Here is a 15225-nt window from a genome sequence, read left to right as displayed (position 1 = left end):
ACAGAAATAGAAAAAAGAATACTAAAATTTATATGGGGCAACAAAAGACCCCGAATAGCTAAAGAAATCCTAAAGAAAAAGAACAAAGCAGGAGGCATCACAATTCCTGACTTCAAAACATACTACAAAGCAATAGTAATCAAAACAGCATGGTACTGGTACAAAAACAGACACACAGATCAATGGAACAGAATTGAAAGCCCAGAAATAAAACCACACGTATACGGACAGCTAATTTTCGACAAAGGTGCTAAGAACATGCAATGGAGAAAGGAAAGTCTCTTCAATAAATGGTGTTGGGAAAACTGGACAGCCACATGCAAAAGAATGAAAGTGGACCATGTGCTATCGCCATTCACAAAAATTAACTCAAAATGGATCAAAGACCTGAAGGTGAGACCTGAAACTATAAAACTCATAGAAGAAAATATAGGCAACACACTATTTGACATTGGTTTTAAAGGAATCTTTTCGGATGACATGCCTACCCAGACTAGGGAAACTAAAGAAAAAATAAACAAGTGGGACTTTATCGATTAAAGAGCTTTTATAAGACAAATGAAACCAGAATCAAGATGAACAAACAACCAACCAGCTGGGAGAGAATATTTGCAAAACATACATCTGACAAGGGGTTGATCTCCATAATATATAAAGAACTCACACAATTGAACAACAAAAAAACAAACAACCCGATCAAAAAATAGGCAGAGGAAATGAACAGACACTTCTCCAAGGAAGATATACAGATGGCCAATAGGCACATGAAAAGATGCTCAACATCACTAATCATCAGGGAAATGCAAATCAAAACAACACTAAGATACCACTTCACGCCCGTTAGAATGGCTATAATCACCAAGACAAAAAACAACAAATGTTGGAGAGGATGTGGAGAAACAGGAACCCTCATACACAGCTGGTGGGAATGCAAATTGGTGCAGCCTCTATGGAAAACGGTATGGAGATTCCTCAAAGAATTAAAAATAGAGATGCCCTATGATCCAGCCATCCCACTACTGGGAATCTATCCAACGCACCTGAAATCAACAATCCAAAGAGGCTTACGCACCCCTATGTTCATTGCAGCATTATTCACCATAGCCAAGAAGTGGAAGCAACCTAAGTGTCCCTCAACTGACGATTGGATTAAGAAAATATGGTATATATATACAATGGAATACTACTCAGCCATAAAAAAAGACAAAATCGTCCCATTTGCAACAACATAGATGGGCCTGGAGCGTATTATGTTAAGTGAAATAAGCCAGAAAGAGAAAGACAAACACTGTATGATCTCACTCATATGTGGAATATAAACTAACACATGGACAGAGAAAACTGGACTGTGGTTACCCGGGCAGTGGGGGTGGGGGGTGGGCACAAGGGGTGAAGGGAGTCATATATGTGGTGATGGACAAACAAAAATGTACAACCCAAAATTTCACAATGTTAGAAACCATGAAAACATCAATAAAAAAAAAAAAAGTATTTGTCTACACCTGAAGGAAAGATAATGAAACTAAGGGGGCTGAGTGGAGTGTCTGCTTGTCTGATACCGTAAGCAGTTTTCCATCGTCTGAGGAGTTCATTACTCTCTATTCCAGCCGTCTTTTAAAAGACCTCCCCATTCACATCAGAGTGAAACCCACCCTGGTTGACTGCGGGGAAATAAATAAGCAAAAAAACATGACAGAAGTGGGTGAAGAGAACACTATAAAATAACAGAGAAGAGGGGGGCCGGCCCGGTGGTGCAAGCGGTTAAGTGTGCGCGCTCCGCTGCGGCGGCCCGGGGTTCGCTGGTTCGGATCCCGGGCGCGCACCGACGCACTGCTTGGTAAGCCATGCTGTGGCGGCGTCCCATATAAAGTGGAGGAAGATGGGCACAGATGTTAGCCCAGGGCCGTCTTCCTCAGCAAAAAAAAAGAGGAGGATTGGCGGATGTTAGCTCAGGGCTGATCTCCTCACAAAAAAAAAAAAAAAAAAAAAAAAAAAAAAAATAACAGAGAAGAGAAATCAGCCAAGAGGAATACTGCTGTCAGAACCAAGAAGCTCAAAATCCTCTTCTTTAAAGGCTTCAGCCCATAGAAGCACAGCAGAATACCAAAGACCTTCCTCCCAGAGCCGCCGTGCTCTCACCATGGGCAGCAGACGCCCATGGGCTGTCTGGCCCGTGTGCACGAAGATTCTGCGTGGTGTCCCCAGGCCTCCAAAGGAGGCTGTGATTCTTTGAAGACTGATGTTGACTGACTTCACTGTTTTCACCGAGAAGACGGATCTGACAGCCAGAGGCCAGAGCCGATCCTAGTGCTTACCCTGTCTTCATTCTGCCCTGAACTCATCCTGGTTGTCTGGTGGGCCAACCAGCTTTATCTGAAAGGCTGATGAGGACAGGTAGCATAGTTGCTCTTGTTGTGCACTTGTTAGCTTCAAGATGGAGATTGTTAGTAGAGCTGCAGGAGTATGGTATAGCAGGTGAGGCCGTGAACTTGGGCATCTAAGAAACTGAGGTTTGAATCCTAGCTGGGGCTTGACCGAGTGACTTCACCTCTCTAAGCCTAAGTCACCTTATCTCTAAAATGGGGGTGATAGTACCTACTACTTCAAAGGGATATTTTGGGGATTAAATGAGATAATGTATGGAAAACTAAGCACTGTCTCTGTACGTAATAGTAGTCCAATAAATTATTTAAAAAAAACATGTCAGAGACAACTATACATGCATTCATAAAATCTCAAATCCTTTAAAAGTTAGGCTACTATAAATCTCAGCAAGAACATTTGAACTTGGCAGTTAGGGCCAATAACAAGTGTAAATTCTGGGTCATGATCACTTGTGTTAACGGCTTCAGTGAGAGAAATCAGAGGATTGAATGCCTAGTGGTAATTGAGCCAGCCTTAAATCCTTATAGAATACAAAAGAATATTTTTTAACTAAGTAAAAATAAATATTGTTGATTTATCAAGCTATTTATGTATGTTCTGTGGTCCTTCTGTTTTTCAGACTCCTAAACTTTGTCTAGTTAAAATTTGATAAACCCTATTCATTATTATTTATCCCATTAACCACTTTCAACTGATTATGATCCTGAATGAGGACTCTTGTCTTCAGGGGTGTTTAAATCCTCCTTACTTACTAAGGAGCTTACTCCTTAGTAAATTTCTTAAGTAAATTTTAAATTACTTGTAAATTTGTAGATTAAGTAAGCTGTTTGATAAAATGATATATGATCTGATTACCAGATAATCCTCATAGACCTGTCAGTCTGCTGCTTATTTCTTAAAAGTTCTCACTGTCTCTTCAGTTGGCAGGGGTGGGGTCTCAGCGTGCCGTCAGCACGAGGAGTAGGCAGGCCTTGGTCACAACTGTCCTGCTCGCTGTTGTGTTAATCGCTTGAACTACGCGTGAAAATTTATTAAGATTAAAAGTATTCACAGGTCCTTCACTTTTTCCCAAATTATTCTAATATCAAACCAAACTCCTAAGCACTAGTGTTCTTTTAACTGTTATTAGGCCCATATTTTGTCATTTTTAAAACAAAATAAATATGTCTTATCAGCAACTGAGAAATGTTGTTACAACTTTGGTTTAGCCATTGGTTTTTGAATCCTTAGAATAATATCTTTGATCTGAAGGTAGAAGTCAGATTTTAACTGCTCCTTTTAAACCTTTATCAGTACCACCTTAAAAGTCAGAATAGAAAGAAATGAATTTTTTTAATGGAGCAGATTTTAATTTTAAATGCATAAAGCAGAAGTGTTCTTAAACCCACTCTTATAACATGGTCAGAAACACAGTCCTGGATCTTTGTTTAGTTCTGTTTCTAATTCTAAATTTTATCGATTAGGCTTCCCCTGAAAGATCGACGAGAACTCAGCAAAAAGAATTTCAGACTTACATTCTGGATAGTGTGATGGACCATTTGCTTGCAGCTGATGTGTTATTGGGTAATGCTATGTTTTATTTTCACTTTATAAAACTACCTATAATCACTCTCCTTCTCTATCTAAACCACAGGTATATCTCCTTTTTAACTTCATCTCTTTCCTTCTTTTCTATGCATTTTCTCCTCTCATTGGTATTTTTCTATAATGAGGAAAAGACCCATCCAGCTCTTTCCTTTGAATCCGGGATAAAGAACCATCAACAGGAAGTACTTAAGGTGCTTGTCCACATGTGGACACTCAGGGATGGCAGGAAGAGGACAAGGAAAAAGAAAACATGTTTTAAAAACCATATTACAAGAACAGGTTGTATTTTTATGAATATCTAATACTTGAAAATTATTCATTGTAATATACTTACAAATAAATTATAAATGTAGAGTTCCATGAATTATCACCGAGACAACATGTCTGTGTAAAACCACTCAGATAAAAATGTACTACCAGCACCCCTGGAAACTCCCCTCCTGCCCGGACCCGGTTGCTACTCACTCAGTCACTGTCCCAACTTCTAAAACAACAGATTTATTCTCCCTGCTTTTGAACTTTATATAAATGGAATACAGTGTGTATTCTTTTTAGTCTAGCTTCTTACACTCAACATTATCTTTGTGAGATTTATCCATGTTGTTGCAATGTAGTAAGAGTCCATTTATTTTCATCACTATGTGGTAATCCATCATATGAATATCTAAATTTATCCATTTTGCTGTTAATGGGCATTTAGTAGTTTCCAGTTTGAGACAATTGGAAATAAAGTTGCTATAAACATTCTTGTTCCTATAGGCCACATGTGTACAATGTTTATACATATATGTTGAGTATGTATCTATGAGTGGAATTGTTGGGTCATAGGTATATATATATGTAATTCTTAGGATGGATTCCAGGACATAAATTCAAAACACATTAAAATATTTTTTCTGTATGTTTCTATCTTGTTGGAATAAAAATATAAAATTTGATACATTTACAATGGAGGTAACATTTATATGTAAAACACTGATAGAATTTAAAGGAGAAGGAAAAGTAATGATTTAGTATATTTGCTACTTAAGTTCTAGTAATAATATTAATCATAGAACCTCCATGCTATTAAATTATCATTTTTTTCAAAGTAGATTTGCCAAGATATCTTTAGTATTATCATAACGTGCAACTCTCAAAGCATGTTGTCAAGTTAAATTTTGTATTTGTTTTTATCACTTGAGAATCTTACTTATGTAGTATCATCTTACTACATACAGACACAAAGTGAAGAGTTTTGCATAATGGAGTAATTTAGAATTAGGTGGGAATAATCACAATCAGTGGAGGCTCCAGAATTTCTAGAAAGGAGGGGCTTAGAGGGGCATTCTGGTTAGGAGGAGGATTAGTCTTGAAGCAATATGTACATCTCAAGCAGACTGAAGACATTGTGGTAGCTTTTAAAGAAAAACAGTGCTGATGGTAATCCTGGAGGAGGTGAAAGGAACCGTTTGGCACCACCACCACCACCGATTGTAGTTTATTTTTCCAATTCTTCTGAATCTCTCCTTTGCCTATACTGCTTCATTGCTATTACAGGTGTACTCACACATAGAGTTTTGTTTGATGGTTTGTTTTACCCTTTATTAGTTACACAGAATCAATTAAGTCAAATTATTGACTTAATTTTTCTCTCAAACGGAGATCGTCTCACGCTGACAGTTCAAGTTGAAGAACTGTTTGCTTGTCACAGACTGTCTTAAGGCAGTAAGAGACTTCACAGTCTCAATCCTAACACTTATCCTGTACAAGTTATTTCTTCCACCATTTATCATGATTTCTAACCATGAACATCATTTTCTTAAAGTAGTACCTAAGAGCTAGTGGTCTTATTTCTAAATGTAGTAGATGTACTCATTTTGCCTTAGCCTGATGTGTTTGAGGATCTGGTCTTGTGCTGGTAGATATCAATTTTCTTAGACATTTTTTTCCTGCTGGAATTTAGGGGAAGATGCATCTCTGCCTATTACCAGTGGAGGAAGCTACCAGGTATTGGTGAACAATGTGTTTTATTTCACACAACGTGTGGTGGACAAGCTTTGGCAAGGCATGTTCAACAAAGAATCTAAACTTCTTATAGATTTTATAATTCAACTAATTGCACAGGTAATCCATTGTCACTATTAGTTGTAGAGTACATGTTTTCCTATTGAAAAACTTTGCCTAAGGTGTCAAATAAGTGTAACTAATAAGATAATGAATGTTAACATTTAATATAGAGCTCAGCTTATTAAAAGTGAATACAAAATGTAGACTTGTAACCCTCCCTTAGACTTGTAACCCTCCCCCCTTCCCCATAGCCTGAAGCCAGTGTGTCCTTGTAAAGTTGCCTCATTCTGTCAAGCTGTGGGCTCTCACTGACCTCCCACTGGTATTGCTCTTTGCTGCCCAGATAGCTAGACAGCTTCCTTTGGGTTTAAATAAGTTAATACAATTTGATAGATTTTTTACAGTATGATACATCAGTGTGTAAAGGCTGACAGCATGAAGAGTTGATATTAAAAGAATATTCTCTTCTTGTAATTGAATCTTTACCAAGATACAAGAATTTTTTAAGAGACAAATTTGTATTTAAGCCAAAAAGAAATGTTCTCAAGTGAGGGGATGAAACTAGAATGTCAAAAGAAGTTTTTTACTTCTTCTAAAATGTTAATTTTAGATAATTTTTTCCAATAATTTTGAGTAGAGATCATTTAACCTAATAAAACTTATGTGGTAGGAGCTCTACCCAGATGGCACTTCCTCATGTTCTCGGGGGTGCTGCTCTCCCCACAGGAGTGTCACAGCTCTCCTCACTAGGAGATGTATTTTTACGTAACACTCATCTCGTTAAGTTATATTTATGTGTCTCTTGGGTTCTGAACCTCATAATAGCAAGTTTTTAACTTAGCACCCCAGGACTTAGTGTGGCATCTGGTACATAAACTTAATAAATGTTCATATGTGAGTGATAAGCAGATCTTTTCTTTTTGTCCATTTTACTAAATAAAGTATCTTTCATATCTTTAGTCAAAAAGAAGATCGCAGGGATTATCACTGGATGCGGTTTATCACTGCCTCAACAGGACCATCTTGTACCAGTTCTCACGGGCACACAAAACCGTGCCGCAGCAAGTAGCTCTCCTGGATTCGCTCAGGGTCCTGACTGTGAACAGGAACTTGATCCTGGGACCTGGGAACCATGACCAAGAGTTCATCAGCTGTCTCGCTCACTGCCTTATTAATCTACATGTTGGAAGGTAACTCCTTTAAGTTCATTTTGTCGTGTCTTTGATATTATTTCACCAGTACTCTTTGTTCTACTTTTTTGGTAGTAACATTTCTTTTTCCTTTAATCTCAGTTTTATTTAAAACTCCCATGCAAAAGGTAAAAGACAAGTGTTACGTATTTGCAATGAAATAATGAGTATTTTTTTTTAAATTTTCTATATCTTTAAATTTTTTATTAATCACCATATGTCATGTATATAATTTAAAAAAGAAAGTGTTTTTTTAAAGTAAATAAAACACACATTTTTGGAGGTTAAGAGGGGCTAAAAAGAAAGGGATCCAGTGATAAATGCAATGTTATATGTTAAATGGGTGAAATTAGTATTTTTCCATTGATTACTAGACAGGTATTTCTTTAGTCTCTGCTGGGGGCCAGGCATGGAATTAGTAACTGGGATGAAATGTGAGCAAGAAAGATGCTGTGGCAGGGTCTCGGAGCATGCAGTCTAGGACGGAAGGCAGATAACTAAGCAAGACCAGTCAGGTATGCTGGGCGCTCTGCTAGAAGCACGGTGCTTTGGGAGCGTGTAACAGGCCCCTGACCTGGAAGAAACACCTGCTGAGTTGCATCTTGAACCTGGTTGAGGAGGAAGGAGGTTACCCCTGCAAAGAGGATGGGGAAGAGTAGTGTAGGAAGAAAGAAGCTGTCTGTGTGATTGTCCAGGGGGAAGAAGGAACATGGCACATCTGGGGAACTGCAAGTGTTTCACTGCTACTGAAGAAGAGTGATGAGATAAGAGGCTGGAGCGGGGCACAGGCATATAAGGAGAATGTTCCTAAAATAACTTTTTGTAATTTTTAGGTAAAAATCTTAAGAGTGATTAAAAAGCATCTTAAATATTAAGATGCTCATCTTGATGGTATAGTTTAGTTTAATTACATTTACTCAAGTGAATTTGTGAAATCACCCCTTAAAAATGGCATTTTCAAGGTAAACTATAAGTTCTGTTTTGTGCATCTGCTGAATGTCTGTCTGCCAATTATGGAACTTGGTGGTAGAGCCAGCGTTTACTTGAGTCTGCAGAGTAATACTTAGTCATTATAGTTTTCAGCTACAATCATTCTCTTCATGTAGTTTAAACTGACTGGAATTTTTCAGCAACGTGGATGGATTTGGACTAGAAGCAGAAGCTCGCATGACTACATGGCACATTATGATTCCCTCTGACATTGAACCAGATGGTGGTTACAGCCAAGATATTAGTGAAGGTAATTACCTCAATTTTTTTTCCCTCTCTCCCCACTCATTTATTTCCGATTTTTAAAATATAACAAAAAAATTTGGCTTTAGAAACTGCCAGCATTGACAACCAATCTCCCAGTGGGGCACACTTGTACATACACCAGTATGCCCACCGACAAACACCAACATGCTAGCTGTACACCTCCTTATGCCAAGATGGGAAGAACACTAACCACTGGTATTGTTAACCCTCAACATTTTGTAATAACGCTAGGAGACTTGGTGGTATTTACATTTGCATAATTCGTAGTGTAAATATTAACTGGGCACTTACCATAACGAGAGCTGCCTTTTGGTAGTGTTAGGCATATCACTTTAGAGGCAAATGTTGCTTGAGACAGGGTGTCAGTACTACCATTTTTATTCTTTTTTATTCTCTCGCTCTTTTTTAATTTAGTTTTCCCACTGATTTTGTAAGTAGTGTGTGTGAAAGTCTTTGGGTGGATTGATTTCTTATTTCCACATGGTTTAGTGAAAAAGATGAGATAATTAATGGTAGTGTCTGTCTCCCCAGCAATACAGTGTGGTAGTTTTACATATGATTTTATCCTTTGGAAGTCTAGCACTCATTCTTTTGTTCATGTAAGCATTAATTTAGTCTCTCATCTTTTCACCAAAAGTTCTTGAACCGCGGACTCTGAGGACACAGTGATTATTTTCACTCCCTCAACGAACTGACAGTTTAGAACATTGGTTCTCCAAGTGAGGTGCTCAGATGAGCAACATCAGCATCAGCATCATTTGGGAACTTGTTAGAAAAGCAGATTCTCTGGTCCCACTCGGCTCTACTGAATGAGAAACTCTGGGAGTGGAAACCAGCGATCTGTTTTAACAAGCTCTCCGGGTGGTTCTGATGCTTGCTAAAGATGCACTGGTCTCGAGCAGGAGTCAGACAAATGAGCAAGGAGTCCAAAGCAGGATGGAATTTAGTAGTAAAACTCTTTAAAAATATTTGTTTATTATTGCTTTCCTTTTCAAAATATTCAAGAACAAGTAACTTAATTTTGAACTTAGGGCTGGCCCAATGGCATAGTGGGTAAGTTCGAGCACTCTACTTCCACGGCCCGGGGTTCGTGGGTTCGGATCCCAAGTGGAGACCTACCCACCACTCATCAAGCCATGCTGTGGCAGCGTCCCACATACAAGATAGAGGAAGACTGGCACAGATATTAGCTCAGGGCCAATCTTCCTCACACACACACACAAATTTTTTTAATTTTGAACTTACTTTAAATATTCAGATCTAAAAATTACTTTTAAATGGGAGGTAAGTTCTTTTCTTATATAGAAGAAGCTAGACAATGAAATATGTATGTAATTCCCAATTTTATAAACAGAAATGCAGTCTTTTTGCATGAATATAAAGATTTTTTTAAGTTTTCCAAGTAGCCACCCACATTTTTGGTTGTCTGATAATCTTTTTTACTGAGCTACATATGATATGAAGCATTTTTTTTGACAATTAAGTACTGTAATTGAAATTCTTAGATGTAAAACATGAAGAAAAATACTAACTACCCTTATATTGTGTTTTTGATCAGTTGATTTTTTTTTGTTTCCTAGGGCGTCAGCTTCTCATAAAAGCTGTCAACAGAGTTTGGACTGAATTGATACATAGTAAGAAACAAGTCTTGGAGGAGCTTTTCAAAGTCACTCTACCTGTGAATGAGAGGGGCCATGTGGACATAGCTGTGGCAAGGCCACTCATCGAAGAAGCTGGATTGAAGTGCTGGCAGAATCATTTGGGTAAGAAGGCCCACAGAGGTCATGTGACTGAGAGACTCGTTCACGGCGGTTGTATAGGGGTGCATTTTAGATAGGTAATTAAAGCTTTCCCAAAAGGATATTATGATGGCAGTAGAAATGAAAATCAATACAGTATAACCCGTTCTAGAATGATTATGCTGAGATTTAGCTTTTCTTAGACTTTTTTAAAAATCCAAGATGTGTTATACATCAGGCATCCATGAGTTTAGAAAATAATACATTGCTCACAGCTTTAGTATGGTCACCATCTTGACTACAAGTGCACAATCCTTTATCTATAATTCTGAAATTGAAAAAGCCCTGAAACCCAAGGTTTTTTCCATTAATTTAGTGCCACAGCTCACTTAGTAGTAAAACCTAACCTATATTTATTCTACTTGGTATGAATATTCATACGTTTTGCTGCAGAAATGTTAATAAGTTAAATTATGGTTTATTACCCTAGATACTTGGATGTTATTATATAATATACAATATATGTACCATATCACCTTTTTAAAATCCAAAACATTCTAAATTCCAAAGTATACCCAGCACCAAAGATTTTAGCTAGGGGATTATGAATTATTATTATTATTATTATTATTATTATTATTATTATTTTCTGTGTGTGTGTGAGAGGTAGATCAGCCCTGAGCTAACATCCGATGCCAATCCTCCTCTTTTTTTGCTGAGAAAGATTGGCCCTGGGCTAACATCCGTGCCCATCTTCCTCCACTGTATATGGGATGTCACCACAGCATGGCTTGACAAGCGGTGTGTCAGTGCTTGCCCAGGATCGGAACCTGCCAACCCCGGGCCACTGCAGTGGAGTGCGCACACTTAACCGCTGCACTACCAGGCTGGCCCCTGAATTATTATTAACATAGAAACTGGTTATAGTTAAAATAAATGTGCATGTTATCACAGAGCTGTGAAGTTTCAGTCAAGTGTAAGTTCAGCTAGTACAGTAATGGTCAAGCAGCTATCCTTATATGAGTTCACCAACAAGTCAATGTGTAATATCTCAGAATGTCTGCATCTGGAACGTAACCTGCTTTTGATAACTACAGAATTGTAGTTTGTAACCATGATGCGAAAGTATTAAAAGTAAGACTGAATACATGGAGTATTTGTAAATACATTTGTAAATACGTGTAGTATACTAAATACATGGATAAATTGCAAAATAATCTAATTTTAATTTCATAGCCCATGAAAAGAAATGCATAAGTCGAGGAGAAGCTTTAGTGCCTACCACACAATCCAAATTGTCCCGTGTCAGCAGCGGCTTTGGTCTTTCCAAGTTAACAGGATCAAGAAGGAATCGGAAGGAAAGTGGTCTTAGTAAACACAGTCTTTCCACCCAGGTACATTGTTTAGTTTCATTGATGATATTATTAGAAATTTATATTTCAAGGTTTAGTTGTAATGTTTTATCTAAGACACTTAACATGCACAAGCATATGATTTGAAATGAAACTTTTCAGCATTTTTGCTTTAGAAAAGAGAAATAACCGAGATCATGGGAACTTCTCCCATTTTATTATGATAAAATTGCATTATGAATGTTGTGTATTCATAACCGGACATAAGATGAGATTCGGATATTGATATATGGATAATTTTTCCCCAATTTTTCCAAACTTTCAATAATTTTGTTATTGATAATTATGTAAATTTTAAAGCAATAGCAGAACAAAGTGGCTTTTTACTAGTTATCTTCTTGTTGTGTATACCTGTGAGTGTTTTTTTTTTAAAACTCATCAGCATTAATTTTTTTCCTCATTGTACTTCCTTTGCCATCCCAGAACTTTAGTGGCAACTGTGAAAAGGGTCTGAGAAACATTGTGTATTAGTCATTCCAGGTGTCAGGTTGAGTTCCCTAGGAAGCATGCTCTGAGATGGAGTTTAGGGTGCAGGATGATTATTAGAGTGCCCTTGTGGTCGATACCTAGATATTCTCTAGGTCGATACCTAGAGAAAAGAAGGAAGCAGGATTGGTCACAGGGAAATGTCAAGCTATAGTGCAGGTCCAGTGACAACCTCAGCCCACCTAAGTAGCTTTCGGACTGAACTGACCTGTCAAGATTGACCTGTACTGAGCTGAAAAGGCTGAGCCTGCTTGCCCCCCGATCAGCCAGTCATTGGTTATTGGGTGCCCCGGCAGCTCTGTGCAGCTGAGTGATCTCTGAAGGTGCTGACAGCACTCCCAGCAGCTGGAGCAGCAAGCCCTTTCTTATAGGAGCACAGGCGTGTGTGTGTAGATCTGTGTTCATCACACAAGCGTCCGTTAGATTCATCATATAATTAATCTTTCAGAGTTTTTTGTGTTTTTTTTTTTCGTAGTAGTACTTTAAAATAAATTTGATTATTCAGCATGAAATTCAAGGCTAGTTAACTCATTTATTCCAGGAAATCCATGAAATATTAAGACTCTTTTTCCATCCAATGTTAGGAGATTTCTCAGTGGATGTTCACACATATCGCTGTTGTTCGTGACTTAGTGGACACACAGTATAAGGAGCATCAGGAGGTAAGAATTCCTAATCATAATAATGGTTTGTTCTGCGTTTCTCAAGTGGGAAAGGACCCTGTTTCTCCTGATGTCTTCCTACCCGTTTTAAGGGTAAGTTACTGAACTGCATTCATCATCAAATGATGATTTTTAATTATCCCTGCCAATAGCTACTTTGGCCATTGGTTTTAAGATAGAAAAACTTGGATTTTCTATAGGCAAACTGCATTTAAAAAGCAGCACCCTGGAAATCAGCACAGCTGAATCCTGTTGACATTCAGTTCTGACATATTGCATGTCTTTGTTCCTAATAAAAATTAAAATGTAAGAAAGATCCCTCTCTTTCAGACTTAACAAGGAGATTGTGAAAATATGCATCAGAGTCTCTGAGAAGTCTCTTAAAATTCTAAAACAGTAAAAGATAAAGTTATTTTTTATTGTAGGTCCTTGGTGATTATGTCAGTAAAAAATAAATCCAACGATAGCTTCTTGGTGAATGCATAATTATTCAACTTATCCTAAATTCCAAAACAACTGTTTTAGGTCTGTTGAAGATTTCTGAAAGATAAACTGCTAATATTTTGTGGGCATAATACTAGTTACTTAGTTGTTACAGGGGATTCCCCTGCCTCCCAGGAACACGTAAGAACTCCTATCATGTAATTTCATGTTTATTCGTTCAATAATCTTTTCTGTTAGTTGTATAAAGAGATCTTTATTCTTAGACTTAAATTGCATAATGATCTACTGTTGAAATGTTATGTATCTTTCCATTTGAAAGATAGCAAGAAGTTATACCAAGTCATAAATTTCCATTTAAGTAAAAATAGTTTGGATTTATCCCAGTGGCCAATAGAAAATGATTTTTCTTTTATTTTTATATGAATGTCAAGTTCCCTGTCAGAGCTGCATGTTTATATTTCTTTACCTAAAATCTTTGGACATGTTACCAAGATTACCAGTAATCTAGTGTGTTGGCAATATTTCTTGATCTAATTTCCTAGATTTTCTCCTATCTCTGTTCTAGTAGCTGTTTTACAATATAGGGGTGGGAGAGAGATTCATCCTTTAGTTACTGTGTTTGTTTATTAACTGACCCTGGACTAACCATTTCAATATATTTTCATAAGTAATATTACCATGTACCCTGTGCTCAAGTAACATAGTTCTTTCAACTCTGTTCAGCCATACTGCACACTCTACCCTATACACATCTGTCATTTATTTGGTGTTAAAATAATCACCTTGGGGCCACCATAAAAAAACTCACCTTCTCACAAAATTGTTAGCTTACTTTAAGCATAAATAAATGTAATTTTATTTTTATAATATTGACTGAAATGATATGGATTGGTTTTGTTCCCAAGTATTAACTTGGTTTTAAGTTATTTGTAGACTTTTAATTGTTAATCCTGCTTTTGCTTGAAAACCAACCTGGACTCCCTCCCCTTAGCGTCAGCAAAATGCCCTGAAGTACGTGACAGAAGAGTGGTGCCAAATCGAGTACGAGCTGTTGCGAGAGCGAGGGTTGTGGGGTCCCCCCATCGGTTCCCATCTAGACAAGTGGATGTTGGAGATGACAGAAGGGCCCTGCAGAATGAGGAAAAAAATGGTGCGAAATGACATGTTTTATACCCATTACCCTTATGTGCCAGAAACAGAACAAGAGGCGACTGTGGCGGTGAGTACGCAGAACCAAATGTCTGTGATGGCTCTTTCACGCTTTCCTCCTCCTCCTTTGTAAGCATCTCTCCTTCTTAGGTCCACTACCTAAAATACCTAATTTAGAAAATTCGATAAACTGTATTAAATTGCTAAGGTCAGGGTGGTGATGGTGGACTGAGAAGACGCAGCAGTGCAGCAGGGGGACATCATGGGGGAGTGGTTTAGATCGCAGCTTCTGGAGCCAGGCTGCCCGGTTTAAGACCTGGCTCTGCCACTGTGTTAGCTGAGTGACCTAGTACAGGTCATTTAACCTCTCTAGGTTTCTGTTTTCTTATGCCTAAAATGGAGAAAATACTAGTTCCACTTCAAAAGCTGTTGGGAAGATTAAGTTAGTTAAAATTAGTAAAGTACTTAGAATAGTGTCTGGCACAAAACAAGCGCTATGTAAGTGAGTGTTAAGTGAATAAAATAAATGTTGGCACTAAGCAGTATTCTTTGAAGAAACATACGGAGCAGCTAAAGAATAATAGCCTGAATATGTAGATGTTTCCATTTATGTGGAGAAGCTTTATCAACTGACTCCACAGGCTTAAAACAAACATTTGCCCTTAAGTTCCTTTTTATTCAGACAAGTTACCCTTCCCAAAGCCTTCATTCAGATTTTTGTACGTCACCAGAAAAATTTTGTCTAAGCTGATAATGGTCCAGGAATTATGTTTTTGGGGAAATACATTCTTTCCCAATAGAGTCACTACAAGTTTAAGAAGGGAAAACACAAGGGTATAACAACATCCACTGAATTTAATTCTGA

General features: G+C 37.7%; 1 protein-coding gene across 11 annotated transcripts in view; it reads left to right on the top strand.

Annotated features, from left to right (window-relative positions):
* The window catches only part of WDFY3 (WD repeat and FYVE domain containing 3), a 258056-nt gene that overhangs the window by 191259 nt on the left and 51572 nt on the right, over positions 1 to 15225 (top strand). For all 11 annotated transcript variants that reach the window (XM_058547432.1, XM_058547433.1, XM_058547434.1 and 8 more), the window contains 8 exons: positions 3849 to 3948; positions 5918 to 6078; positions 6982 to 7211; positions 8342 to 8451; positions 10049 to 10231; positions 11444 to 11601; positions 12690 to 12767; positions 14203 to 14430. In XM_058547432.1, the coding sequence (XP_058403415.1) occupies positions 3849 to 3948; positions 5918 to 6078; positions 6982 to 7211; positions 8342 to 8451; positions 10049 to 10231; positions 11444 to 11601; positions 12690 to 12767; positions 14203 to 14430 (1248 nt within the window). The remainder of the gene's footprint in view (positions 1 to 3848; positions 3949 to 5917; positions 6079 to 6981; positions 7212 to 8341; positions 8452 to 10048; positions 10232 to 11443; positions 11602 to 12689; positions 12768 to 14202; positions 14431 to 15225) is intronic.

The sequence above is a fragment of the Diceros bicornis genome, chromosome 8, assembly GCF_020826845.1.
Source record: "Diceros bicornis minor isolate mBicDic1 chromosome 8, mDicBic1.mat.cur, whole genome shotgun sequence".
In the NCBI taxonomy this organism is placed as follows: Eukaryota; Metazoa; Chordata; class Mammalia; order Perissodactyla; family Rhinocerotidae; genus Diceros; species Diceros bicornis.
This window is presented reverse-complemented; position numbering and strand designations above follow the sequence as displayed.